The sequence below is a fragment of the Lentinula edodes genome, assembly GCF_021015755.1.
Source record: "Lentinula edodes strain Le(Bin) 0899 ss11 chromosome Unknown C8R40scaffold_6, whole genome shotgun sequence".
NCBI classification, from domain to species: Eukaryota; Fungi; Basidiomycota; class Agaricomycetes; order Agaricales; family Omphalotaceae; genus Lentinula; species Lentinula edodes.
In genome coordinates, this window is record NW_025764312.1 from 1,038,571 (window position 1) to 1,066,407 (window position 27,837).

General features: G+C 44.4%; 6 protein-coding genes across 6 annotated transcripts; 3 read left to right on the top strand and 3 right to left on the bottom strand.

Moving 5' to 3' along the window:
- Positions 1 to 775: 775 nt before the first annotated feature.
- On the top strand, positions 776 to 2,143 carry C8R40DRAFT_1067142 (uncharacterized protein; the record flags this gene model as incomplete). Its single annotated transcript, XM_046225863.1, has 9 exons — positions 776 to 969; positions 1,020 to 1,074; positions 1,134 to 1,226; positions 1,281 to 1,337; positions 1,394 to 1,440; positions 1,505 to 1,556; positions 1,605 to 1,835; positions 1,886 to 1,997; positions 2,049 to 2,143. The coding sequence occupies 9 exons, from the start codon at positions 776 to 778 to the stop codon at positions 2,141 to 2,143; spliced, it is 936 nt and encodes a 311-aa protein (XP_046089847.1).
- Positions 2,144 to 2,450: 307 nt separating this feature from the next.
- Positions 2,451 to 6,152, bottom strand: C8R40DRAFT_1038073 (glycoside hydrolase family 15 protein; the record flags this gene model as incomplete). Its single annotated transcript, XM_046223727.1, is given in 24 exon segments — positions 2,451 to 2,508; positions 2,567 to 2,593; positions 2,652 to 2,716; positions 2,775 to 2,847; positions 2,897 to 2,979; positions 3,034 to 3,105; positions 3,169 to 3,407; positions 3,638 to 3,776; positions 3,978 to 3,992; positions 4,040 to 4,067; positions 4,202 to 4,218; positions 4,278 to 4,311; positions 4,388 to 4,454; positions 4,513 to 4,590; positions 4,640 to 4,722; positions 4,783 to 4,958; positions 5,048 to 5,069; positions 5,084 to 5,316; positions 5,377 to 5,556; positions 5,612 to 5,688; positions 5,745 to 5,793; positions 5,847 to 5,921; positions 5,978 to 6,039; positions 6,098 to 6,152. Coding segments are annotated over 24 exon segments (2,007 nt in total), but the record flags the coding sequence as incomplete, so codon positions are not given.
- Positions 6,153 to 7,607: 1,455 nt separating this feature from the next.
- C8R40DRAFT_1038222 (PIN domain-like protein) lies at positions 7,608 to 9,671 on the bottom strand (the record flags this gene model as incomplete). The annotated part of the gene is made up of 7 exons (XM_046223737.1): positions 7,608 to 7,725; positions 7,753 to 8,108; positions 8,166 to 8,898; positions 9,133 to 9,242; positions 9,296 to 9,458; positions 9,521 to 9,583; positions 9,631 to 9,671. 7 exons carry the CDS (start codon positions 9,669 to 9,671, stop codon positions 7,608 to 7,610), a joined length of 1,584 nt encoding a protein of 527 aa, XP_046089849.1.
- Positions 9,672 to 9,698: 27 nt separating this feature from the next.
- On the bottom strand, positions 9,699 to 10,924 carry C8R40DRAFT_1091090 (uncharacterized protein). The gene is made up of 3 exons (XM_046227498.1): positions 10,453 to 10,924; positions 10,291 to 10,401; positions 9,699 to 10,229 (listed from the first exon to the last, which is right to left on the bottom strand). Exons 1-3 carry the CDS (start codon positions 10,898 to 10,900, stop codon positions 10,087 to 10,089), a joined length of 702 nt encoding a protein of 233 aa, XP_046089850.1. The 5' UTR covers positions 10,901 to 10,924; the 3' UTR covers positions 9,699 to 10,086.
- Positions 10,925 to 10,932: 8 nt separating this feature from the next.
- C8R40DRAFT_1091093 (cytochrome P450) lies at positions 10,933 to 14,013 on the top strand. The gene is made up of 16 exons (XM_046227499.1): positions 10,933 to 11,419; positions 11,474 to 11,574; positions 11,662 to 11,797; positions 11,879 to 11,976; positions 12,036 to 12,129; positions 12,184 to 12,256; positions 12,313 to 12,584; positions 12,641 to 12,707; positions 12,761 to 12,814; positions 12,866 to 13,004; positions 13,067 to 13,233; positions 13,296 to 13,406; positions 13,459 to 13,469; positions 13,540 to 13,564; positions 13,621 to 13,632; positions 13,687 to 14,013. The coding sequence occupies exons 1-16, from the start codon at positions 11,302 to 11,304 to the stop codon at positions 13,871 to 13,873; spliced, it is 1,665 nt and encodes a 554-aa protein (XP_046089851.1). The 5' UTR covers positions 10,933 to 11,301; the 3' UTR covers positions 13,874 to 14,013.
- A 450-nt stretch (positions 14,014 to 14,463) lies between these two features.
- C8R40DRAFT_1167483 (uncharacterized protein) lies at positions 14,464 to 15,690 on the top strand (the record flags this gene model as incomplete). Its single annotated transcript, XM_046231020.1, has 3 exons — positions 14,464 to 14,783; positions 14,846 to 15,334; positions 15,387 to 15,690. 3 exons carry the CDS (start codon positions 14,464 to 14,466, stop codon positions 15,688 to 15,690), a joined length of 1,113 nt encoding a protein of 370 aa, XP_046089852.1.
- Positions 15,691 to 27,837: the final 12,147 nt, after the last annotated feature.

Below are 27,837 nucleotides of genomic sequence, written 5' to 3' on the forward strand. Positions count from 1 at the left end.
TGATGTTCCTGCAGTGTTCAATCCGCATACTCTATAGGAAACACAAAACTCTTGATTTTGTTTATGACTGAATACTGAGTACTCTTATAGCGGAACTACCGTCCCGAGTGATGATGGTTTTCGTCCTCGCCGACAGCTGGAACACCAACCGGTGCTACCTGAACCACTGAATGACATCTACTTTGCGTAGTTGTTGATGTCAAACAACATCAAATGAATCTAAATCGACGCTTCGTCAACGCTACATGACCTGCGTCGTATGCGGCAAGCCCTGGGCAAAAAAGCGGAGGTAGACTCGTAAACTAAGAGTAATCAGGTTACTGGGTTGAAGACATTTGACTTCTATAGCGCACAATGGTTGATGTGAGCTCCGTGCTGCTCCATGGCCGTCGTTCAAAGCTCTGGTACTATTTCCCTATTCACCAAATTGCTATGCCGACGAGCTAACAAGGCCTCGGTAAGAAAGGAAAGAAGAATTTAATATTCAATCACCAGACGTCAACTCCACACAGAGGTGAGAATCGAAATTTGAATTTCGTTGAGCCGAAACAGGATCAAACGGCCTGGCCGGATCAAATGAGTATGCGCCAAGGGAAAACAAATTATCAATGATGGGCCAGCGCTCTGTTTTCCTCTCTCGTCCACATACTCTGGCATGAACATCCCACTTCTTCTACGTACATATATTTCCTTGCGTTGAATTCAAAAGCCTTTCCTTTTGTTATTCGCGTTCCTTCTTCTTTCAACCTTCGTTCGATTCATTCAACTTCACCTGATGGCTTATTATCCTCCCCAACCCAACCAAGGCCTGCAAGTGGATAGGCCACTTTACCAGGGTTCGTCATCCTCATACCCATTCATTTCCTCCCGTCAGCGACAGGGATACGAGGAGCAGCCTTATCGAGATAACCCACGACTGAATGAACCAAAAAGTACTTTTGATCATTTTGATTCTCCCCGAGATGATTGGTAAGTACTACTGAGTTTTACACTGGTGTTGGTCTAACCACATGTCATAGGACTGGAGCTGGAGCTCAGGCGTATCGAAAGAGAAATCGTGGCAAGTGGACTAAGGTATGTAGTCACAAAGTTAGTTTCTCAATTTATACCGAGGTGTTTGGTTATTTACATAGGGTGGAGGTTTATGGTGCTTGGGGCGGTTCTTCTTCTGCTCATTATTTGTCACCATATATCTTGTTGTTGCTATAATTCTCGGTCTTGCATTAGTGGGTATCACTTTATACTATTGGCATGCGATTGCGGTACTGACTATAATGTAGTGGCTTCGCCCTCCCGCTCTGTCTTTCACCAATCCAGGTCTGGACCCAAACCAGCAGGTCAGCACCCGAGGACCTTTTTTGCTGCCATATTTCTCAAATAACAGAGTATTTAGATCAATCTTGACACAACACTAACTGTTCCCCTTGAGCTGAATATCACGTATGTATCATATTTAAATGCACATTTGATATAGTTCATGACTCACCTTCACAATATTTATCAGAGTTAACAACCCAGATTTTTTTGCTGTAGACTTCAAGTCATTGTCAGCTGAGGTAGGTATATTGTTTAAAGCATATAATGACAGTCTTAAATCAATTCAGGTTCTTTATCCTGACGTGGATAACACTCTTGTTGCTAAAGGAAACCTGACCAATCTCATTATCAAATCCAATGAGATCACCAACTTCACCTTCCCTATTAATATCAGCCTCAATCTAACTGATGAAAGTGCTGATGGGAATGATTTGAATGTTGTCCTTGACCTAGCAAATAAATGTGGTATCATTCCTTCAGGACCGAAGTCACCAATTCCGCTCACTATAAAGATTGGAGTATGTCAAGTCACATTACCTGATTTCTTTGCTGAATGCATGTAATGTAGATTGGTCTAAGCATAATTGGCATCAATCTCTCCCTTCCCTCAATTTCCTTCACAGTCAATATCAACTGTCCAATAGATAACTCAGAAATTGAACAGAAACTACAAGTTGAGTGTAGATTGTTCATGGATTGACTTGTTCTTATTGACTTTTATATGTGACAAGGGAATACTTGGTGGTTTATGAGATTCAAGAACATCCAGCAAGGCTATTTTGTTGGCATAAAGGCCATTCCAAATTTCATGACACAGAATTTGTGATAACTTATCCTGAATACTTACAAGAATTGGAGTTGTATATATCAAGAAAGTTAGGGATGGATTGACATAGTCTATTTGGTGAATACTAGGATAGTGGTGGTTATTCTTATTATGCATGGACTTACACAATTATGGCCTCAAGACAGACCCAGTTGTTTTTGTTTATGGGTCCCATGAAAGCAAGTTCAAACATGCCAGAGTTTGAACAGGTAGACATTACTATCCCATTCAGTTGCAACCCCCAAACCTCAAGGTTCAGCTAGTTATTTACTGTCCAGTTGGGTATATGGGACAGTACTCACATCATCTATGCATATCCCAAAGTCCTTGAGAGGTTATAGGCTGCAGATATTAAGGTGACATGGCTACAGTGAGAAAGTGGACTGCTTCAGTTTTACACCTTTTGATTTCTTGTCCACTTACGTGAATCCCTGCACGGCGTTTCCGAGCCTAACCAAAATTGAGAAGATTTTATTGCCACTATTGAGGATGAAGGCCAGACTCTTACCCTTCTCCTGCTTCAGAGATCTCTTCAGTGCAGAGGCCAACGTGATTGAGATATAAGAGGAAGTCCTGCAAATAGTTGAAGGTTATTTTTGTGAACAATACACAAAATCATACATGGTCGCACCTCAAACATGGAAACGGCCTTGTGAAGCATGCCACGATCATATTTCCCTGCGCGCGTTAGAGCTTCTACACACCTGACACGAGATAGAATATCAGACTGTACGAGATTCAAGATCTAATTACCACAGTGTGCAAAGACCAAATGTGCCTTCCTCGCCGCCAACGCCGTCATCTGCTTTGTGCACATCATAACGGAATACGAGATTCTATAAATTCATTAGGATTCTGAGACAGAACACCAGCAGTAAAAATTGAATCACATTCGACGTCAGTCCTCCTCTTTCTGGAGTTTTCAGAATTTGCTTCAAGGTATTAGTGAACCTCGGATCCGACTGAATGGTATTAAAAATGATCAGAATGAAAACCATTCAATAACTCTGTAAATTCCTACTCACGGCCTGCATGAAAAACACCAAAGGCATAATTAACACAGCCGAATCCAAAATGCCTGCTTCTTCATAGCTTTGCCCAAAGTGCTGGTGTTCTTTGTTCCAAGCCTTAGCCATGATTTCTTCATAGATCTCATCACGAGTGGCAAGCCATTCATTGCGTTTGGGACATGGGAGAGAGCGTTTGTCAGCAATACGGAGGCCTATGGTAAAAGGCATGATGTCAACCCATATCAAATCCTTTACTTGTGAGGGAGGAAGACTGGGAACGCACCTCGATCAATGGCAACCCTACCGCAGCCATGATAAGCTTACTAGACAACTACTAGTTTCATCTTGCTCACCATAGCATAACCTACATAAAATAAACTGAGGGCAAAATTCTGCACAACACATTGGTACATACCTTCGAGTACTACAAACGATCATTGCACATTAAACATTCAAGTCCGCAGATTGAGAAGAAAACTTGCACGTACAGTAAACTGCCTTTTTTTATTCCGGACTTCCCAGATGGACAGATCAGGCTGCCTCCAATTGGCCACCACATCTTTGCACCGGCACAGAAATTGCATGAAGCTTAATTTGCGTAGCAACATCATACTCACAGTCAACTCTACAAATAAGTGTTAGTCCGATGGTGACATATATGAAAATACCGGAAACTCACAACTCTCGTACAAGCACCCTATTCGAAACATTGAAATCAACGATTTCTTCACAAGGATGTTAGTGTAACACTCGCCAGTCGTCGTAAGCCTGGAACCATCTCATTGATCAAAGTATCGAAAGCAACATTTACAAGAAATTCGCACCAATGGTCTGCCGAACTGCAAAGGGTCATTGGCATACATATATGGACTCTACTGTAACATACCTTTTGTCCAAGATAGATACAGTCCATCCTGCAGTTCAAATGTACCGCAAATGATTGTTTACGCAGTTTCTATCAGTTTGAACACCATAAATCAGTATGCCATATAAGTTGAACTACAAGTAATATTCGTACCGTTGTATGTCGTTTGATAAATGTGCTCACAGTTCACCATAAATATCCTACACGCATCCGCAATGAGATTGGTGTTTATTAGAAGAGCAAATGTCACCGGGCTGACAAGTTGTAAGTGGTCCGCGGCTCCATTTCCAATCCTGGAAAAGTGCACGACGAGTAGTCCCAGTGAGAAAAAAGAAAATACTCTTAATTGAGCAAGAACCATGAGCGTACCGAACAGGTTTAGATCCTTTATGCCCATCTAGATGTGTCAATTCTATTTCTTCTAAGTCTTTTTTGCCTAAAGGTCGCGACAACAGACTAGTCAATGCAGTTTCAGTGTAGAGAGGAAGACTTACCATGAATTGTATACATAATTTGGATGCTCCCGTCGGAGTTCTTGTTTCTCAAGCGTTCAAAGATGAATTCCATGTATGCTGTCGATATTAATTAGATATCCATGGGAACTTTTTGACTAGGTATTACCATTTGCTTCATGAGTGAAACCGAGCCGAACAAGTGCATATAACGTGAACGACGAATCACGTATCCACGACGCTCGGTAATCCCTACAGAAAGACGTCATTTTTCATGAGATTCATCAAGAAAATGAAAAAATCTTAGCTGACCAGTTTCTCGTCCCGCCGATGTACTCCGGAAGACTGAATGTCGGGCTCGCCACAACTGCTCCAGTAGGCTCATATATTAGAAGCTTCAACGCTAAAGCGCTGCGATGGACAGCTTCCTTCCATGAGCCTGAATAGTGGCTATTACGAATCCAGTCATTCCAATATTTGTTAGTTGACTGGATGGATATGTTGTGAATGAAGCGAAAAGATCAGATTCAAGTGATTCAGTACGTACAAATAAGAGCCCATTGACAAGGTCCTAAACATGGCATGAGTGTGCAAGTAACCTATACATTTATACAGGCTTGCCTTCGTCATATAGGGATCATTGGAGGGACGAGACTTGGTTGTGTTGATTCCGGCAGCTAAGGGATCAGCTTCTTGTTCCACTTCTTCGGTAGGAGGGCTACGCAACACAAATGTGACAACTTGACCTTCATGGAGAGTCATTTCCGCTGAGACTGCAGGTCCTTTGTGACCCTTGGTCGAAAGGTCCAGCAGCTGGAAGTTGACCTCTGGCGGTTGAACGTTCTCCTATGACCATATTAATTGTATAGGAGACAGCAGACGAACAAAGATGCTTCAAAGACGAACCAAGAGACTATCCGTGACACAACGGAGGTCAAGGGTGAGTGCGTCAGACACGAAGACAGCTTTCTGTTGTTGGGATACGGATGAGGAGCTATCTTCTACTATAGTTGTTGTGTGGCTCGAGCGAGCATAGTTGAAGGCCGGGGCGCATTGCACAAGGATAGGCATTCTTCCCCTGATGACCTGGAGACCAACGTATTATATAAAGGGATGGTATGGTACATCCCATGAAGCGAACCTCGACTCGCCGAACCAGCCAATGAAGTAAGGGTTTATTGCTAGCTGCGGTTCCTCGAGCTTGGCGAGGCAAGAAATCTGATAGAGTAATTCGGCGATGAGACCGTGTCGGGCGGAAACAAAGAGCAGACTACCTGTGACACTGACTACGCCTTTCTCGTTCAAAAATTTGGTTTGTAGAATCTGGAATGACAATGAGAAAAGCAGGCCTTCCGCGTGACTGATGCATACAGTACATTCGAGCTAGGAAGGTAATTCTGCTTCGTCGAAAAAGCGACGGTGGGTGTTATGGAAAAATGACCGCCTTTGTCCTATAATCGCGTCTTCCGGGTCGACGAGAGAAATATGGCGAGAGAATGGAGCATACCTTGTCGAGGATTCTCGCAAACACCGAAGGTGAATCGAAATCGGGAACGCAATAACTTTCAACTACATGACTCCGAATTAGCATACCAGCTGATACTATGTCCGATTTTGCGCGACTCACTAGATCCATCGATGCTGACCAACGCAGCAGTGTGGAGGTTCCCAATCCTGTTATGAAACCTCAAGTGAATTCTTGCTCGACAATGGATAAATATACTTGCAATCCATGATCTGCAATTGCAATGTAGTCTCTGTTGAATGCTGAGGGTGTTTGCATGTTGTAGTCGAAGTTCAAGAGTTGTGTACCGGGACTCGGCGACACTCAGCCGGTGATCTCCCAAGTCTTATAGGTAGGTGAGTTGAGTTGCTGACCATATTGCCCTCCCCTGTTCCCCGTTGTTCCCCGTATAACATTCCAGCGTTTTCGTTGCTTTGGACATTCCGAAGATTCTTTTCGGAGGAAGAGCTATTACTTTTCTCAGGGTTATCTGTTCATCAAGTGTACCACCACCTTCAATACCTTCTCTTTATATCTGCCTTCGTCGAAACAAATTCTGGCTCCGAATACGATACGATTGCAGTTCTGATCTTGATCAGATTTCCATCCTTCACAAATTTATCTGTTTGTTTTGAGGGTCTGCTGTTCGAAACACTATACACTAAGCAGCGCTAAGCTAGGCTGACTCGAGGGCCAACTAGAAAGACAGCAATCGCAGGCCTAGGTATCGCTACCAACCTTCTTGTGGTTGACTAATGTGGATGCGGTATCAGGTCTTATTAGGTGCGCAGAACTTGGCGAACAGCACTCTAATCTTATGCTGATATTATTTTGTTATGCTCAGCCTCCTACGCATCACCTTCAGAAAATCCTTACCGTCAAGATTAAACCCTAATACTAGCGTGTTCAGTCAAAGCTTGCATGAACTTGAATGTCTTCTTCGTTACTGGCATCTCCGAAAGAACGAGAAAGAATTCCTGATCTGGAATTGCAATTTTCTCAACGTTCGTAACGTCGACCTGTCCAAGGTAAGTAGACGTATTCTAGAGTAATCATATACGCGGTGTAGGAAAGACTAGGACAAGGAAGATTATCGTAACCTCTCTATATCGTACCGCGTCTTGCAAAAATCATATCCGCCCACTTCAAGTTTTCCGCGACTGCCACAATGGGAGCTCCTAAATGGGTTCCAAGAACTTACGGAAATGCAGAGGAATCTATGACACTAAGATTGCCAAAGCCATGAACAAAGAACCGTCGAAGCTTCGTATGCGCTAAATTGTGTCATGGTAGTACATACCCTCAGTATTGTGTATATGTATGGCTTGATGTCCTCCCAGCCCCATCTAGTATTCCTTGCATCTCTCCACGCATCGTACTCGGCTCGGAGACCACGTCCGTAAAGCATTTGGTTTATCCTGTATGTTCCACCCAGCACGGAACATAGATCGTCCAAAACCGATTTGTGGGCCCAAGTATCAGCAACAGGTCTTCGTTCTAGGCTTTCCTTTCCTTTTTTATCCGTGTACATACTGCTTATGTAGGAGATGAATCACAAATGATAAGTCATACACCACAGACTGTCCTCTTTCATTTTTCTATGGTAATGTATCATTCCCTGGATGATTATCGATTACAATTGACTAGGGTTATCATCAAAATAGTTACCTCTAAGTGCATCCTCCGAATCACAATCAATTTCTCTAGAAAGCCCATACTTTCCCATTATAAACAAGACCTGCCCCGCATCACTTCTACTCGAAATCCCCTCTCCAAACCCATCTCTCGACTTCACTACCGCGTCCTCGGGTATAGGAGGTAACGTCTGGAAAACCTTCCTCGCCATATTCACCTGCTTCAAGTAATCTTCCCTGGACACCTTCGGCTTGAAGCGCGTCTCCGCCTCAATAACCTTTTCAATCGACCCATGTGCACGGATAAAATCAAGAGCGCGTGTAGGTCCCACTTGATGAATACGTTGGGAAAAATCAGTTCCCAAGAGAAGTGCAAAGTCTACAAACATGGATCGAGTGAGGTTGAGCATTGTGCGTAGTTCGGCGCCGGAGATAACGAGGAGGGGTTGGTGACGACTAGTGATGTTGCGAATGAGGGGCGCTTCGTAGATGATGACATCCTGGAAGAGATACGAAGTTCAGAAGGCACCCAAAGCAAAGTTGTTTGAGAAATTTACCGTATCCTCACTAGCAACGTAGTCCGCATATCCGTTCAATACCAAGGAAGATGCGAGAGCCTCAGCTTCGAAGGGACCGTCACAATCAATGCACGGAACACCCATCGCCTGTAATATTTCTTTGGACTCCGCATATGTTTGACTAGTTGGAGGATGTGTACTAATTCGATACGACTCCGAAATTAAATTACTTTTGTGGGTGAGCTCCTGCAGCATCTTACGGTGAGCTTCACCTTCATAGTGCGAGTGTAGCTCCACCGGCGCGAGTTGAGGCTCTGAGCCAAGTGTTGATGTGAGGCTATCCCAGAATTCTCCCTCTTGAAGTGTCAGCTGGCATTGCCTCTTGGACATCTCGTAGACTTCTTGCGCCGCACCCGCTTCGAGTTCGGCCCCGTTCACTACTGCGTCGTCGGAGTCCGTGGAGATGTCAGTATCTGGATGTGAAATAGATGCTTTCGCAGCATGCATGGGATTGGAAGCTACTTTGACGAGGCTATCCTGGTATTCAAGGAACAGTGGTGTCAAGGTCGACAAGATGTCGTCTACGGTCGAAGTTTTGGAGCTAGAGGGGATTATGTTGTCTTCCACGAAGGGTTTCGATCGAGATGATGATTCTGGGGGTAATTCCGAAAACTGTTCAGAGGACGCCATGGAAGGAAAACCAGCCACGACCGAAGACTCTGTACGAAGTGCCTCTTCCACCTCTACGGATGTCGTGCCATATGACGCATGCCTATGTCTAGTAGGCCTCAGTTCCAGTAATTGCATGAAATCATTTTCCGCAGGATTTCCAACTGTCCATGACTCGGAATCGATCCAGGAGAGATTTTCTAAATCGACATCTTCCATTGTTGACTTTTTGATTAAAGACAAGATACCCTTCTTTCCCGATTCCGATTTGTCCGAATGTTTAAGAGCTAACTGTTCCAGCGCGCTAGAAACTTGGACTTTCTGCGGAAGTGAAAACTTTGCAATATTGCGTACTGCACTTGAGATCCGGTTGAGACGCGACAATCGTTCATTCTCAATTACAGCGCGGGCAGCTGCGAGTCGTTGAGCATTTTTCCTTCGCAAAGCCTTGGAGGTTTAATGAGACCAAACTCGACGTGACATACAACGGTGCAACGTACCTCTTGGGCTTTCGCAAGATTCCGACCCTTTCCATCGAATACACAGATCGCCTCAACGCTATATTGTTCTAGTTCCTTGATTAATCTATACCAGCCGAGTACATGCCTGCGAGGATGAGGTATTTGGGCAAAATGAAATCGTTGAGTGAGAAGCGTTCCGTCTCTGTCGGTTGAAAGAATTCGAAAGATATTAACAACGATCTTTCTGGATTGAATGGCGCCTACAATACGATTTTCTTACCAGAAAACCCCTGCAGACGGTCTGGAAGGCGTTTGATAACTTCTGGACTACGCTGTTTAGTAGTGGGTGCAGTAAACAAAAAGGAAAACGCTACCAAGTTTTCTGAATGAAAGGCGTTAATCCCAAAACTCCCATGTACTTCCCAACGTAGGAGTTTGGGAAGAGAAGTTGAACAAGTGATTGTAAAAATGTATGACTCATGCATATAGATCACGGGAACCACTTCAAAGCACTGATATCCAGGTCCTCTCGGTTTGCCTGCATATACACATACTTATTCTTTACTACTTGCTTATTCTTGAATACATAGGCTCCCTGCGGAACATGATTTCTCTTACGCCTGAAAGTGTATGACTTCATAACTGCGGTCCCTACGTATAGGTACTACATGCAAATCCATGGAAAGTCCGCATTCAACGCACGACCGTGACTAGAGAGACATGCTTGAACGCTGCCACATAGAGTATTTTCAAGTTGAGCAGGACACGGTCTCCTCTAGCCTATCAGGATCTATAGAAATAAGAGTGGTCAAAGTGCAAGAACAGATGAATCACCGGCGTCCAGCAATAAGAACCACGAATACCGTAGTGACGATCGCAAGCAGAATTAGAACAATTCCGCCTATCATCAGTCGAGAAACAGGGAATTTCCCTTGGGTAAGGGCAGTTTGAACGGTAAAGTATCGTATGAGCCCTAAATGAGATATATTATGAGATGCTTGGATCTCCGGGAACTAGAGCGGCCTGATACAAACCGATGAGAAGCACTACTATACCAAGACAGACACTCGTACTTCCTAGAGGCTGCGCATATGACTGGATATTGCTTGTGGAATTTGAAGAAACAGTGAAAAGTTGAACGAGAGCTGCTGTTGTGTTGGTCGACTAGACTTGTCGTAACAGAGAAAAAGACATACCAACACCCGTTGATGCTATGGCTAAGCTTGTCCTCACGTATGCCAGAAATGTTCTCTCTAAAGCTAGATGATCTCTCGCAACGCTCCCGCTATTTTCCAGAACTAATATCGGTTTGAAAGCCGACATGCTCCTCCAACATGAACCTGATTTAGCTTCGCTATTCTGCTGTGGAATATTATTACTGCTTGTTTCCTCATTTGCTTCGTCTGTATCCTCTTCAACCGACGTGTCTCCGGCTGCAGAGATTGAAACCGGTGATGCAGGATGCGGTGGATTTTCCTGTAACTTTGATTTCTGTGTTTCGGTTTCAGAAAGCTTAAAAGATACGGAGCGCCTCAGTAGTGCGGAAGAAGAAGAAGGGCGAGATTCCGCTTCAGGATTCGAATCCGGTTCACGGACAAAAGGTGTATTTGATACTTCAAAGTGAAATGATGATGGGAGTGGCATTGAAGAAGCGGTGGGAAATTTCGAGAGTCTCAGGGTCTGATAACATCTTCCCAATTGCTTGAACTGGTATTACTATCTGTAGATTCTGCACCTACTTATCTGCACGTTCAACAAGGCTCTCCACAATAATCGTATCCAAGTCATCGACATTCATGAATCGAATTTGGACTACAATGCTTTCGCGGGATAATTTCCTAAGCTAAGCTTAGTCTTAGCATCCCGATGCCGTTCCGGTTGTCACTTAAGGTTTCCCAGTCTCATACTCTACACAGGGCTGCTTTCCCTTCAAGCTAAACTGGCACTTTAATATGTTCTTTCACGTCCCAGCAGGTGACCTCATAGAGCCACGCCTATATAATACACGACTTTTACTGGAATAAAACCCTGATACCACCGTCACTATGAATCCTGCTCTGTTGGTGCCTCTGTCGGCCATTGCATACTTACTGCTCTCGCTTTTGCGCCGCCGGAAGTCATTAAGGTTCATCCAAGGACCACCTGTATCCTCATGGCTTTTGGGTACGTTCTTCATCGGCTGGCATGTAAAACAATTTCCTAACGGAAATCGGTCAGGCCATGAATACGAACTAGCGAATCAAGCAGAAGTAGGAGACCTGGAGTTCAAATGGTTTCGAGACTACGGTACTGTGTTTCGTAGTGCTGGATGTTGCGGGGTACGTTCAGTCAGCCATATGGTCTTGCTTGCCTTACACGCTGACAACACACCTTCTTCGTCTTCTTTTCTCATCTCCAAAAATTAGGAAGATATCCTGATGGTATCGGATGCCGAGGCTCTACACCATATCCTCAATACCGGTGGCTATCGTTACCCGAAGACCAGAGACGCGGTCAGGTTCATCAAACAAATTAGTGGAAGGGGACTTACTTGGGCACAAGGTTAGCAAATTTCCCGGTATTCATCGCATTACCTCTTCTCTTCTGCATGAAAAGCTAAATCATCTTCATCGATGTTGACAGGAGCCGTACATCAACGTCATAAGAAAGCACTTAGTCCGGCATTTTCAGAATCTCAGTTACGGATGCTCCTTCCATTGTTCCAAATGTATTCGGACAAGGTGAATATCTGACGCGTCCGGTTGACTGACGCACTCTTGACCGATGATTTTTCGGATAGCTCGCCCTTCGGTGGCGAGAACGATTTGCTGATTCTCAAATTATCGATATCTCTCATTGGTTGCCAAAGGTGACACTAGATGTTCTTGGTGAAAGTAAGTTATCCTTCCTCTTTTCGGAAACTTATGGACTAACTTTCGTCTTTGTAGGTTCTTTCGACTTCCAATTCGGATCACTCGATGACAAGTCCAGCGATCTTCGTGTAGCTTTACAAACCATGTTGTAAGTGTCCTATCTGATCCGCTTTCGGTGCCCGAGATTAATCGTTAAATCAACAGTGCCAGCTCTCAACGACCATCCAAGTTCACACTTTTCTTGAGAGCATGGAAACGAGCTTTACCAGACTCTGTAGTCGAATATTTCGAAGGAATTTACGTGACGGAAGAAGATATTCGATTTAAGGCTTATGTAGATGCGGCCAAAGGAGCTGCGAGAGAATTGCTAGAAGAAAACAGCTTGAATCTCGTGGCTAATGGTGAAAAAATCGCACAGGAGAATCACGATTACCTCAAGGGAGCTGAAGGGAAGAAGGATATGCTGAATATGCTTCGTGAGTTCTCGCATAAACCAAGGTTTCTCCGTATTCACTATTGTTGCAAATGATAGTTCGATCAAAAGCAGCAGAGGATCCCAAGAAACGATTGGATGATGACGAGGTGCTTTCACAAGTCTCGTTAGTCTTCTTATTTCCATTCAATCTTCAAGTGGGGATTGATCGAGGTTAAGGACCATGATTTTTGCCGGATTTGAGATAACTGCCTGTACATTGACGTGGATAATGTGAGACGACAAGCTCGACACCACGAAATATCTACTGATTAACCCAAACAGATACGAGTTGAGTCGGAAAATCGAGGATCAGCAGAAGTTAAGGGCAGAAATCGATGCAGTGTGGGTCAAAAGAGGCGACAATGCTGTCTTAACGTCAAACGATTACGATACGATGCCCTTTTTGAACGCTTGCATTAAAGTCAGAATCATCCTTCCCGAATCTTCCGCCAGGGTGTCTTATTCTTCATTCCCACATGCTAGGAAGGACTCCGACTCCACCCCGGAGTACAGTTCACGACACGCGAAGCTGATTTGGATGACGTAGTCCCACTGGCGCAACCAGTCATATCGACTTCTGGAGAGGTTTTGAAGAAGATACCTGTGATGAAGGGTCAGCGAGTGCATATCGCGATCGCTGCATACAATCGGTTGGTACCTGGTTGCAATATTATCTTCCATCTGAACTCTGTGTTCCCCGTATACTGCTCAGATCGTCAAGCGTATGGGGTCCGGACGCCGATCAGTGGAATCCGTCGCGCTATTTAGATCCTTCATCAGAGTCGAAGAAACAGCAGTCGATGATTGGAGTATTTGGGAACGTGTGCGTGCTTTCATACATCCCGCTATGCCGAAGTTAACCTATCTACCCTTAGGATGTCGTTTGGTAAGAACATCCGTTGCAACTTTTTTCTTCTCTACATCAATTTATATTTTCCTTTTCCTTTGGCTTTTAGGTTCCGGGGTTCGCGCATGTATCGGGTACGTGGCTCGATGAGTTCTCGGTGTATAATAGGTTGAACTGATCTTCCTTGTAGTTGGCGTTTTGCGTACGCGCCCATTCTTGCTTCAATTTAGAAGCATCACTTATCTGTGCTTTTTAGTGTGATTGAGATGCAAGCCATTCTTGTTTGTCTCCTGACACAATTCGAATTCGAGCTTCCTCCAGGCGGCTTGGATATTCAAACGGTGCCATTACGATCCATGAACGCACCCATGCTGAGAGGGAAATTGGATCAGGGACTCCAGATGCCATTAGTTGTGAAGAGGCGTGTAAGAGCTGATGTCTGATAATATAAATAAAACCTGAATGATAGGACCTTCAACGGACCCATTGCTTTCTTATTGTGCTGCAGCTATGTATGTACCGTGTACAGTAGTGAGTGATTGAATTAGTAGGATGCATAGAACAGCTTTGACCGGCTTTGCGCCGCAACGGCAATTCCCGTCTTACCTCACGAGGCTCTTGACTAGCTTGACTCGTCACTCAAGTCAACCAAATAAAACCGCTTCTCATAAGTACTCATTCTTCCTCAAGATTCCGAAAGCCCCGTCAATTGGTTCTTGTTGATGTAAGTACGACTGGCTCTGATAATCAGTTGTGCTTAAAAGAGTAGTGACTACCGTGTTAGACATCGTGCTGATTATAAGTAATTTAGATTTTTAATTTTTCCATGTTCGCACCAACCCGTAGTAGTATTCCAAATGTAATTTCGATGGTACGCCAAGCATCCAAGATTCACTCGACGCGTAACTTACTCTGTCTTCATCAGGAGAACGCGTCTCAACAGATACCTTATACGCGGTCGGTCTATGATCTTATGTCTGTATCAAACGAACTCTAACGCGAAATCTCTTCCAATAGCTATAGTAGATCACCGATGAACTCTGCTGCCACTTCTCCTGGTCAATCAACCCTTACTCTTCTTAAATCATCTGAATGTCAATCGAACCCCTCACATCCCCAAAACTGGGACATCGGCACCATGAGCAATACAATTGTTCCTGGTTCGCGTTGGGTCATGAAAATAAGATATGATGGTCATTTTGATATCGCTGGAAACTCTGTTGCCAGTGAAATCCCGGGGGCATTCTCTCGCCACACATTCTTCTGCTGGAATCCATTGGATGTCGGGAAGGAGAACGTGTATCGATTAGCGAACACCTTCATGGGAAAGTTGACAGCGGACAACATTATCATGTAGGCTTGTACTAGTATATGTATCGCTGTCGTCTGCATTCTACTAATCGTTGACGACGCAGATTCATCAAGGCCTGCATATTCTATCCGTTCCCTCCTCATAGTTCATGCATACCGCAAGAAATTCACCTCCCAGTCGAAATAGCCCCTTTTCATAGCCAGCTTCAAAAGTTTTTCTCTGTGTTCCCATCTCCTTTCTCTTACAAGATTGATAATGCAGAGCACACTTGCGAACAGAACACTCAACTCAGACTCATTTTTAGAAATGGCATGGAGCGAGCGAATCGCCTGAAGGACGACGGGAATGCGGCGTATCACTCAAAGGATGGGCTTAAAGCCGCAGATGCATTCCATGAAGCTGGAAACTGCGTCAAAGACCTTCTGGAGCAAAATCTGGATAAATCAGAAAGAGAAATGGCGAGGAGGTTTCTGGCTATATGCTACGCAAATCGGGCTAATGTGTGGCTGCTACCCGGAAGTTTGATGGATCTGCGAAGATGCGTAGAAGATGCGATAAAAGCAGAGGATAGCGATCCTTCGTATAGCAAATCGTAAGTCACATAACCTCTGCGACCCACCTATTCACTAATGAAGGCTTACTAGATACATACGCCAAGCAAGAGGATATCAAGGTTTGGGTGAATTTGATAAAGCAATGGACACTATCGCTCGAGCCCTGAGTCGCGAGGACCTGATGTACGACATCGACTTGGTCAAATCATTGCTCGTTCTTCAAACGGATGGAAAAGGTCTTCCGCAGACTAGGGTGGAGATGGAGGAGTGGAAGCGTAAAATTCTGACGGGCGATGTGGCGAGCGCGAAGAGGATGAAAAGTGTTCCTACCAATGGGGCATGGCATCGAAAGGTTGAAGGGCACTGTACTAATATATGTAGAGAACGAGGCTAATCATGCCCGTGTCTTGCGCTCTGCTTGCTTTCTATCTTAAATAGTTTCTATAATACTTGCTGCCAACTTTTGCGCAAATTAATGCTACGATGTATAGTCATGCTTGGGCTTGCAGCTTCATAGCTGTGACGCAGTATTCGTTTGATCGGTTCCTTTAGTCGAGCAGATACAGCCATCTATGGGTCCTTTATACACCCGAGGTCCTTTATACAAACACATCGGAAGACTGAAATTCAAAAGTTTTTGGCCTCGGAGTTTTGAGATTTATGCCTAAAAATACTTTGTCCATTGGGGTGAATGTCTCCGAAGAGTATATGTAGCTACATTGAAACAGAAATATGGTAAAATAGTGGATAAAGGCGAAGATAGATGTATAATTTGAAGTATTTTAACAATCTTTAAGTGGGTAAGGCGGAGATCAGGGCAAGGTGCGGATCCGCGCCAGCTGGCATCAGCAAAGCACTTGTCTTGGAATGGGAAAGAGGACTGGGAGAGCTTCAGCTTGCTTGCTGTGGTGGCATATACCAACTCTGGGCCGTGGCAGCAGTGGACAGTCTCCATTTGCTGGCCTGAGAGGACTAAATCCTCCATTGGTGGAAACTCTAGGTTGTTGGACTAATACTTCGTATGCTCAGCTTTGGTCTGTGCGACTTTCTCTTCTCGGCCACCGATTCCTCTTCTCTTCTCGGCCACCGATTCTTTTTTACTCCTATTCATCTCTCGATCACCATATATACTTGACACATTATTTTACACTCCCTCAGTTGCTTCCCTTATCAACTGAGGTGAGATTACTTATTTTTTCCTTCTTTCTAGTTTTACTAAAGTACCTTAGAACATACTCAACAGGTACTTAGATATATATCTAGTTGCTTCCCTTATCAACTGAGAACATACTCAACAGATTATGAGACTCAAGCTCAACCGATGACACGCCTAAATTTTGGCTAGATGTCTATGCTGTGAATTGTGACATTTTCATGTATAGATTTGTATTGAGAGGACTGTAATTGAGACCCAGATTGACAGTCAAAGTCAATACTGAATCAGTCTAATAAGTTGAAGGGACCATATACCCATACTACCACAAGTTGGTTAGTTTACCCATCCCCGATACTACCTTCAGATAGCAGTCTACCTGTTTGTCAAGCAGGATTATACCAGACTCGGACTACATCTGAAGGATGACCATTCACATATGACATACCAAGGGTATTCTTATTGGACCTTACACTGGCAGGAGTTTGGAAGAACTTACTCAAGTGACCATGAGCCGAGGATTGACTCGAGATGACTTTCTAGAACTCAGGAATTATCAAATACTCCTTCTAGAACGAGATCATGCATTAATCTAAAAGACTGTGATTTAGTTCCGAGATAAGTCACTAGAGGAGGCTTATCAGAGGATAAGTCAGCCGGGTGGTGTGAGTCGGCCAGCGCCAGTTTGGCGCCTATCTTCGTACTTCCGACTCCCACCGCCAATTGTAATTTACACATAATCCTCGCTACCCACCCACCCGCACCGACTTATTTTCCCCAGCCGTATGCTACTGCTTTAATCCCCGCGCATTCTTGATCTCACACATTCATCTGTTATATTTTCAATTTGCCCACCCGCGCGGGGCTAAAGCCCAGCCAAACCTCTTTGCAAGTATTACCCAACTTTACATTCACTCATCCATCTAATTCGAACTGAACCTCAGCCTGGCTTATCTAATAGACCAATCAGGTTGCATGGTTGAGGAAAATGACTAGAAGAGCGATCAAAGTACTACGAGGCTCCGAAGACATATCAAATGAATGTCAAAGAGTCCTGACATAGAAAATATTGAAGAATGCAATTAAATGAATACTATGTGTAACTCCCTTGATAGAGTATAGGCACAATGGGTGTCTATTGAAAGAGAGAAGCAATTAGTTTAATCCAGATGAATCAGATTGATAGGATTAGAATCGAGGAGAGCTGATTTGCCTCCAGACAAGGTGACAAACCATCGAAGTAAAGTGTTGAACAGCAGTGACAGCTGAACACCATTTGAGTCATTCTCCAAAACAATTAAATTAAATGAACATTGAAGTACCTACCTATGTTTGGAGGTATACTAGAATCTTGGAACCATTATGGACCAAATAAGGACATGTAGATTCAAATTAAATGGAATCTGACCGATTGTAAAAGTTTCCTTGCGGTTCCGAACGTTTATTGTATTAAATTAATTGTACTGTGCGACTCTATATTCTGTATGTATAAATAGCGATCCGATGTATCTGGAATACGAGTGATTTTGGGACGACGTTGCAGTGCTAATCCGTAAAAAGGAAAGACACACTCCCGCCAGACTGAAACCTCTTCGCTAGCAGCCATTCAGGCCCAGCACTTGTGAGTATAGGAACGTCGTGTTCTGCTCCTTGTGACTGCGAGAAGTCTATCCAGTTGTTGGGTATTCTTCGAACTTAGGATCAGTCGTTGGTCTTAAGGGCAAATCACGCTGTGTGGTTGTGCCAGCACATAGTTCTAGCCCTCCGTAGGGGTCTGTGTGTTTCGGTCTTAATTTACTTTGATTCAAACCCCCAATTCTTGATATACCCATATCAATACAATCAAAGCATAAATCGTGCTGAATCTACCTTGATCAAAGGAATATACCAAATCCTTAGAACGATTCAAATTGATTGATCAAAGCTTCTTACTTAGCTCTCAAAGCTTTGCGGAACCTTTGCCAACGCTACCCCTTGCTATTAAATAAATTTGATAGCAGTGAACTCGCATATTGTGTATTAGATTGGTTGGTTGGAGTGCCTATTAGATTCCTTCCTTTCTCTTTCACACAAAAACGAGGCAAGCTCGTTACCGAGCTTAAGAGACAAAGCTAATGTATCTATCACAGTGAATTCTTATCTTCGAAGCTATGTCCTCCACAGCTAGCTCGCTGTCGATCCCGCGCTTCCCCGAATCATCCCAATTGTTCGGCGAGAATACATGGCAAGTCTTTAAAGACCAAGTCCTCGCACATATTGAAGTTCGGGAGCTTGAAGGATATCCCAATGGTTCTATGATTCGGCCTCCTATTAGTGGCTATGTCTCCACATCTACACTGTACCCTCCTGCATCCACATCGACACCTGCATATAGTCCAACTCCTTTCCCGCACGAATGGTGTCAACATGACAGGATGGCTGCCAGCATAATTTATCTTAACATTGTCGATCCCGTTGGGCTAGGCGTCGAACGTGAAAAACCTGCATACCATATCTGGACTGAATTGAAGAAGAAATATGAGAGATGGGATGAGATGCGTGTACATCAGGCCGATACTAAACTCCGGTCTGCTCGATTTGACCCCAGCATTACGACTATTGAGGAGCACAAAAAGACGATGAAGAACCACCTAAAGGAGCTTCGAAACTTAGGTGGTTCCTGTCTTGACTCCCAATTTCACCTTATCGTAATCGCATCCATGCCTAAATCGTGGAGAGATCTCCTAATTAATGTCAAGGGAATCTCGAGCAATGATGTGTTTATTCACCTTCGTCAAGTATATGACAATAAGAAGGAGGATGAGGAGGACGCCCGACAGTGTAGTCAGGTTCGAGCTCTCATAGCTCAGGAGATGGCCTCTTTCCACTCGGCAAATACTGCGTCTGCTCCCAAGAAGGATCACCCTACGTGTACGAATCCTGACTGCCCTCCTCGTCAACGTCGCACTCATACGATTGAGAAATGTTGGGCACCCAGTGGTGGTAATGAAGGGGGAGGACCTAAGAAAGCCGAAACCGCAGTCACCCAGACCACGAACTATGCTAGCGACGGTGGAAATCATACTATCATGGAACTCTTCGACTTGTGTATGTCACTCTCAACACCCATTTCGTCTATCCAACTCCCTAATGCCCATACCTGCAGAAACTGTATGTCAGTATCAACAGGGTATGGTGCAAATAAAGAGGTTACACACAACATAGACATATTAAATTCTTTGGTTCTCCACCAATCTTCAGACGTTGACGGATGTACTGCTTGTTCAGCTCACAATAAAAATACTTTATTATATGCTGCCTTGAAACCACGAATACCTCAAACTTTCCTAGACTCAGCTGCAAGTGATCATTTCTGGGTTCGAAGGGATGATTTCATTAAGTATGAGAATCTGTACGGAAAGGCAGGGAAGTCAGCGATTGCCGGAAAGGCAGGAGAATTCGAGATCCATGGGAAAGGTACTGTGGAATTCGAGACAGCGGTTGACGGAATAAGGAGAAGATGCCGATTAAACGACGTGTATCACACTCCATCCTTTCATCACAACCTAATCTCGTTGCAAACGTTGGATGCCAAAGGAATGAAAGGAGAGTGGGGTAGAGGGTTGCTCACCATACGAACCGCGAATGGAAGCATCATTATGCAGGGCGAAGGAAAGGGCATAATGTATGAAGTACAAGCTCACTTCACACCCTCATTTGCAAACTTTGCTAGATCACTTAATAAGCCTGTCAATATTCATACATGGCATCGCAGACTTGGACACCCAGCTATTGATCGAATACTCCTGATGCATAGGCACAATCTGGTCAACGGCTTGCAAATTACTTCTAAGAAAGTAGCTGGTAAATGCGAACCATGCATCTTAGGGAAATCAACTCACCGACCATTTGATGAAAAACTTACACACGAAACCAAAGTTCTTGAATGTATCCATCTCGATCTTTTCGGTCCAACTCGAACCCAGAGTATTGGTGGCGCTACATGGATGTTTCTTGCAACGGACGGGCATTCATCCGTCAAAGCTCCGACTTTTCTAACGAATAAGCGGAAAGAGACAGTTCTAACAGCAATTCATGATTGGCGTACGATGGCGGAGTGTCAAACGGGTCTCAAAGTCTTGATATTCCGGATAGATGGTGGTGGAGAGTTCGATAATGGGTGGTTCCGGGATTACTGTTGAGAACATGGCATAGTTATTGAGATGATTCCACCGAGATCCTCCTCAGCCAATGGAGTAGCTGAAAGAGCCAATAGAACTGTGCTAGATGGGGTCAGGACCTTTCTAGTTGATGCCGGATTTCCTCCTTCGATGTGGGCTGAAGCAGCACTCATCTTTTGCTACATAAACATGTTTATTCCCTTGTCTCGTTTTCCAGACGAGATACCAATTGAGATATACACAAAGAAGCGTCATGACGTGTCCCATCTCTGACCTTTCGGTTGCAAATGCTGGGCAACACTCGACGCAATCCAGACAGATGGGAAACTCGGTGTTAGAGCTGTTGAGGGACGATTTGTTGGGTATATTGGCAGAAGGGGGTATAGGATCTGGCTGCCTCAGACCAGAACTTTTCACGAATCTCGCAGCGTCGAATTTGAGGAAGGAGATCCTCGCAGATCTGCACCCGCAGTACCAGATGAGGTTGATGGTGAAGTGTTTGTTGATGTCAGCGTCGGTTCGGCTCCAGATGCCGTGCCTGGTCCTCCGGCTAACGAAAATCAAATTGATAATTCAACCGCATCCATTCCCTCAATATCTACTATACCTTCTACTCCCAATTACGAAGGACTGGCAGAACTTTTCGCAAATCAAGCGCTCCCTCAACCCTTACCGATACCAACTCCAGATCCAGAGACTGGTCCAAGACGTAGTGCTCGTATACGACAACCATCAGCTCGCCAAATCCAATTTGAGGAATCGGCTGAAAGGGAGCGGTCTCCTTTCGAACGGAACCTCGCGTGGACTCAAGACACTGGTGGTATAGACGAACTCGACGAAAATCCTCTGGCAATGGTGGCACATAGTCTGTTTGCTTTTGCCGCCGAGTCGAGTGATAAGTGGGTCCCGAACACATACAAACAGGCTATGCATCATCCCGAACTTTGGAGGGCCCCTATGCAAGCTGAATATGACACCCTGATAGAGAAAAACTGCTGGACGTTAGTGGACCTGCTGCCGAATGCAAATGTCACAGGTGGGAGGTGGGTTTATGCAATCAAATGGTCGAAAGATGGCAAGGTTGCGAAACGAAAAGCTCGATACGTTGCACAAGGTTTCACTCAGATTGAAGGCGTCGATTATGACAAAACCTATGGTGTGGTTGCACGTATGGAATCCGTCCGCATAGTCCTCGCGATTATTGCAGTCCTCGGCCTTTTTATGTTCCAAGTAGACTTCAAGGCTGCTTTCTTGAACTCTCCTATCAACCACGACGTGTATATGAAGCAGCCTGAAGGCTTTGTCAAGGAAGGTGAAGAACACAAGGTGTGTAAACTCAACAAGTCAATTTATGGAACAATGCAGGGTAGCCACGACTGGCAGGACACCTTAGGCAAAGGATGTGAGGAGGACGGGTATATCGCTTCAAGAGCCGATCCTTGTGTACGATACCGTTGAATCGGCAATGAGTACACCCTTTCGACTACATATGGCGATGATGTGAACAGTGCCTCCTCATCCAAAAATGGTAGAAAGAGAGCTATTGTAGACTTAGGAAAGAGATGGGAGTCAAGCGAAGTTAATTCAGGCATTCTCTTGGGAATGACCATTTTTCAAGACCCAAGCTCCAAATCCATCACGATATCCCAAAAATCATACTTCGAGCATATGCTGGAACACTTCGGGTTGGAGAATGTTCGTATCCGTCGCACGCCATTAGATCCCAAGGCAAAGATCACTGAATCTCCGAACCCAATCCCCGAAGTTGACCAAAAATTCATGTCAAATAAACCGTACCGTTCATTCATTGGATCTGTGCTATGGGGAGCTTGCTTGACAAGGCCTGATATCGTATTTGCTTCGAATTTCCTCGCCCGCTTCCAGCTGAACCCAGGTATCACTCATTGGAATGCTTGTGAATGGCTTGCAGGCTACATCCACGGAATGGTTGATTACTCCATCACCTATCGTGCGCCTAAGTCTGGGGATGATCGCCTCGGCCTTGGCCTTGCACCTCTGGGATACTTGGACAGTGATTGGGCTTCATGCCTAGTTACTCGGCGATCTACTGCTGGTTATATATTTTTCATGGGGGGTGCTCCTGTCTCCTGGGCATCAAAGAGACAAGGCTCTGTCGCACTATCTACAGTGGAAGCTGAATATATCGGTCTCTTGAAAGCTTGCCAAAAGAAATTGACCTCCCACTTGACGGTCCCACTTTTATCTATGGCGACAACTTTGGTTCAGTGTCTTTGTCCGAGGAGCCAAGAAATCATTCACTCATCAAACACATCGATATGCGAGAACATTATATCAGGGAAAAGGTTAAAGATGGTAGTGTAAAAGTAGTTCAAATCCGTAGTGGTGGGAATGTTGCAGACATTACTACAAAACCACTTTCGGGGACTACGCATACCCAAATGGTTAAAATGCTCAACCTGCAGCATACACAGTAGGGGGGGTGTTGGACTAATACTTCATATGCTCAGCTTTGGTCTGTGCTAACGAGCTTGCCTCGTTTTTGTGTGAAAGAGAAAGGAAGGAATCTAATGGGCACTCCAACCAACCAATCTAATACACAATATGCGAGTTCACTGCTATCAAATTTATTTAATAGCAAGGGGTAGCGTTGGCAAAGGTTCCGCAAAGCTTTGAGAGCTAAGTAAGAAGCTTTGATCAATCAATTTGAATCGTTCTAAGGATTCGATATATTCCTTTGATCAAGGTAGATTTAGCACAATTTGTGCTTTGGTTTGTATTGATTTGGGTATATCAAGAATTGGGGGTTTGAATCAAAGTAAATTAAAACCGAAACACACAGACCCCTACGGAGGGCTAGAACTATGTGCTGGCACAACCACACAGCGTGATTTGCCCTTAAGACCAACGACTGATCCTAAGTTCGAAGAATACCCAACAACTGGATAGACTTCTCGCAGTCACAAGGAGCAGAACACGACGTTCCTATACTCACAAGTGCCGGGCCCGAATGGCTGCTAGCGAAGAGGTTTTAGTCTGGCGGGAGTGTGTCTTTCCTTTTTACGGATTAGCACTGCAACGTCGTCCCAAAATCACTCGTATTCCAGATACATCGGATCACTATTTATATATACAGAATATAGAGTCGCATAGTACAATTAATTTAATACAATAAACGTTCGGAACCGCAAGGAAACTTCTACACTCAGTCAGATACTATTTAATTTGAATCTACATGTCCTTATTTGGTCCATATTGGTTCCAAGATTCTAGTATACCTCCAAACATAGGTAGGTACTTCAATATTCATTTAATTTAATTGTTTTGGAGGATGACTCGAATGGTGCTCAACTGTCATTGCTGTTCAACACTTACTTCGATCGTTTGTCACCTCGTCCGGAGGCAAATCAGCTCTCCTCGATTCTAATCCTATCAATCTGATTCATCTGGATTAAACTAATTGCTTCTCTCTTTCAATAGACACCCATTGTGCCTATACTCAATCAAGGGAGTTACGCATAGTATTCATTTAATTGCATTCTTCAATATTTTCTACGTCAGGACTCTTTGACATTCATTTGATATGCCTTCGGAGCCTCGCAGTACTTCGATTGTTCTTCTAGTCATTTTCCTCAACCATGCAACTCGATTGGTCTATTAGACTAAACCGCAGTCTTTTAGATTAATGCATGATCTCGTTCTAGAAGGAGTATTTGATAATTCCTGAGTTCTAGAAAGTCATTTCGAGTCAATCCTCGGTTCATGGTCACTTGAGTAAGTTCTTCCAAACTCCTGCCAGTGTAAGGTCCAATAAGAATACCCTTGGTATGTCATACGTGAATGGTCATCCTTCGGATGTAGTCCGAGTCTGGTATAATCCTGCTTGACGAACAGGTAGACTGCTATCCGTAGGTAGTATCGGGGATGGGTAAACTGACCAACTTGTGGTAGTATGGGTATATGGTCCCTTCAACTTATTAGACTGATTCAGTATTGACTTTGACTGTCAATCTGGGTCTCAATTACAGTCCTCTCGATACAAATCTATACGTGAAAATGTCACAATTCACAGCATAGACGTCTAGCCAAAATTTAGGCGTGTCATCCCCCCCAAACTAAAGAATTTGACCGTCCTCGGTCATTTGTAGTTTTGTATAGGGAAAGGATACCCAATCTGTTATTAGATTGATTCGACAAGACCATATCTCCTTTTAATGTAATTCACTGGGTTTGGATCTCTACTTCTCCGTGCTCTCCAATCAATTTGGATGCCCTCAAATGGGTTTCTAGCGCTCATCTTATCAATTTATTCACACACCTGCTACGAATCGTAACAGTTTAGCGCTCAATTTGAATTGAATACTTTTTCGGTATTCCTATCACATTTCGAATTTTTAATTCACAATCTTTTATCATCTAGTCACAGAACGAGCTTCCATTTCACGGAGAACTGCTTTGACGTACACACTGATTCAGTGTGTACCTTTATTTGGTTCGGGGCACGGGGTTCAATGAAATTTTTCGTTGAAGTCCATTTTCCCTCTTTATTCCTTTCTTTCATCTTGTTCGTCAAAATGGCTTCGACCTCGAGTCAAACTCGAGCTTCGGCCTCTTCCACGCATCTACCATGCTCTCTAATGGAGGCCCAAGTGTTGCTTGCGGGTCTCTCGTTTAAATCTACTCTGCCTCTTTTCTTCGAAAGCGCTGTGTTTCAACGACTTCAACAAGGCGATTATTCCCCTCCAGTAATTGATTCCACAAACTCTCCCGATTACAGTGGTCCTAGTTCTCTTCCTGCTTTCTCGTATCCTCGTTCTTTGGTCCCTTTTTGCTTTCCTCCCGAGAGTTTACTTCCATTGTCTGTGGCCTCTGGCCTAGACTTGTTCTGTTCTGCCCAAATGGCAGTCCAAACGTTGCAAGTTTTAATGGACGATTCGCCTCCAACAGAGTCATCGGAGGTTTACGATGTATTCGAGGAGGCTGCTCCGTTTTTAGTGCGTAAACGGATTTCCTCTCTTATTTCAATCCAACTAAAATGCCTTCCATCTAGATTTATATTCATGATTTCTGGATTGGTTGGGCCAATTGCCCTTTATTCGCGGAGCACGTCCTTGCGACTGCTACATTTTTATCCCAAGGTCTTCCCGTGTTCCTTCGTGATAATTTAGAACAACAATGGGGCATTCCCCCCAATCATCGATCTCAGGTTTTGGTAAGTGTGCCATTCAGCCTTTAATATCCTTTTCTCCTAATTCAGTTTTATAGGATTCCTTGAAATTCGAACGATTTCCGGCAATTCCTATTCCTTTCTGTTTACGTTTCCGCGAGGGAAGTGCCATGATGCGTCTGGTGCCTCCCAAGGACCTAGATCCCTTTATATCAATTCGTTCGTCAACAAAAGGTCCTCATCCTCGCAATCTTTCTCCTGTAGAGGATTCCCCTTCTCCTTCGGGAGATCATCATTCAGTGGGTCCTCCTAAACAGAATAAACACAAATGGGAATTGGCTAGCCTTATGGCTGATGCCTCATCAATTCGTGCGTATCATTTTTTTTATCACTTCAATTCTATTTAATTTATCCTTTTTTTGTTTTCCAGTGGATCGTCGCTCCGCTACTAAAACTCCTCGCAAGGAAGATCTTTCTGATACTCCCAAAGCTTCTTCTTCAAAGAAGAAGGTGGAGAAGCCTCTTCCTACACCCAAAGCAACAGCTCGGTCCAAAACCACTGTCAAAGTGGTAGAGGAATCCCGGGCGTCCCCTGAGTCAGAAGAATCGGCGACACCCTCTTATCAAATCAAACGTGTTCGTCTCCCCCCTCGCCTTCGTCAGGCCGCAAAAGGAAAAGCACGTCAGATGGAGGTCTTGGATGTCGAAGAGTCCGATACAGAGGAGGAGGTGGTACCTCCACCCTCAAAACGTCTTAAATCTTCGAAATCCGCCCCCGCCCCTCCCAAAGCATCAAATTTCCGTCCCGCCCTGCTCATCAATGAGCAGGGTCGTCTGAAATTGCCAGGAGACTCGGTGGAAGGCTTTACTCCTTTCAAACGGATTGAACACGCCCGAGTGAGTTTCCAACTTATTCTTATCTTATTTAATCTAATTCATTTGTATTAATTTGAATAGAATAGCGCGCCTTTGCAGCGTCAAAACCCTATATTCGATGTGAACCCCGAGTTCCTCGATTTAGGTGTTATTTTGACTACCCAAAAGGCCAGCTTTACGATGCAGGATTTACTGCAAATTAATCGTTCCATTCGTGATGTAAGATCTTTATTCTTTTATATTCATTTAATCAATTTAATTGTGTTTTGTAGCCTTCAATTCCGGCTCAAGCTTGTGTTTCTGCCTTGTCCCGAGGAGAGTTCAATCCGAATGCTTCTCGCTTGCCAGGGCTCAAATGCGAGTCATGCTCCTCTCGGAGCCTCAAGTGTATGTGCTCGCTGGACGTGGACCTGGCTATGAACGCACTCAATGCGCTTCATGTTGCCACCACAAGCAGCACTCTCAGTAAGTTGTTTTTCTTATGATTTATTTATTAATTCTTTCCTTTTAATTTTATTCATGCAGACTTGACGAGCTCCCTCCGACGTACACAGGAACTTCGTATGCAGCTGGACGGGCTAGGTGCCTTATTCAATCAGGCTCGTCAGTCCTTCCTTCGGTCTTTCCTGGATCTACAACAGGCTGGTCAAGATCCAATTGTCGTCCTCGAGGCCCTTAAGGCTGCCGAGCCTCAACGTGAATCTATTTCCGTTGAAGATTGGACTCTCCTGGCCACCCTTTTTCAATGGTCCAGCCCATTCAATCTGAATGGGTTGAAGTTTGACAACCGAACGCCCGCCGAATGGATCGATCTACTCCGTAGCATCCATTCTGGCGCTACCTCTGCAACAGTAACCGTGGACGGACATCTGGTAGACACCTCTCAGCCCCCAGAAGCTGCTGTCGAGGTTTCGGAGGCCCTTGACCCTCAAGGCTTCCTTCCAAATACTGTAGTTGAGAAGGCTTCAGGGGTCGAAGATCTTGCAAGCCTATCTGAGGGAAGTCCGATTCAAACTGAATTGGACCTTCCCCAGATTGAAAGTTTGACTGAGTCGACTCTAGCTCCTGAAAAGGGGATCTGAGTTTGCTCAGGCTTTCAAAGCTTGGATCTTGGGGTCTTCGGGGCGTTCATTTTTTTTATTTTACATTTAGTCATGCACGGACAGACGGGCTCTCATGCCCAATATCTCATCATAGCTGACCACT

Coding starts and splice junctions, on each gene's coding strand:
- C8R40DRAFT_1091093 (XM_046227499.1), top strand. CDS start 11,302: ATGAATCCTGCTCTGTTGGTGCCTCTGTCGGCCATTGCATACTTACTG. Junction 12,257..12,312: donor GTAGCTTTACAAACCATGTT/GTAAGTGTCCTA, acceptor TTAAATCAACAG/TGCCAGCTCTCAACGACCAT. Junction 13,234..13,295: donor GCGATCGCTGCATACAATCG/GTTGGTACCTGG, acceptor TATACTGCTCAG/ATCGTCAAGCGTATGGGGTC.
- C8R40DRAFT_1091090 (XM_046227498.1), bottom strand. CDS start 10,900: ATGCCACTCCCATCATCATTTCACTTTGAAGTATCAAATACACCTTTT. Junction 10,402..10,452: donor CATAGCATCAACGGGTGTTG/GTATGTCTTTTT, acceptor ACACAACAGCAG/CTCTCGTTCAACTTTTCACT. Junction 10,230..10,290: donor TATAGTAGTGCTTCTCATCG/GTTTGTATCAGG, acceptor TATCTCATTTAG/GGCTCATACGATACTTTACC.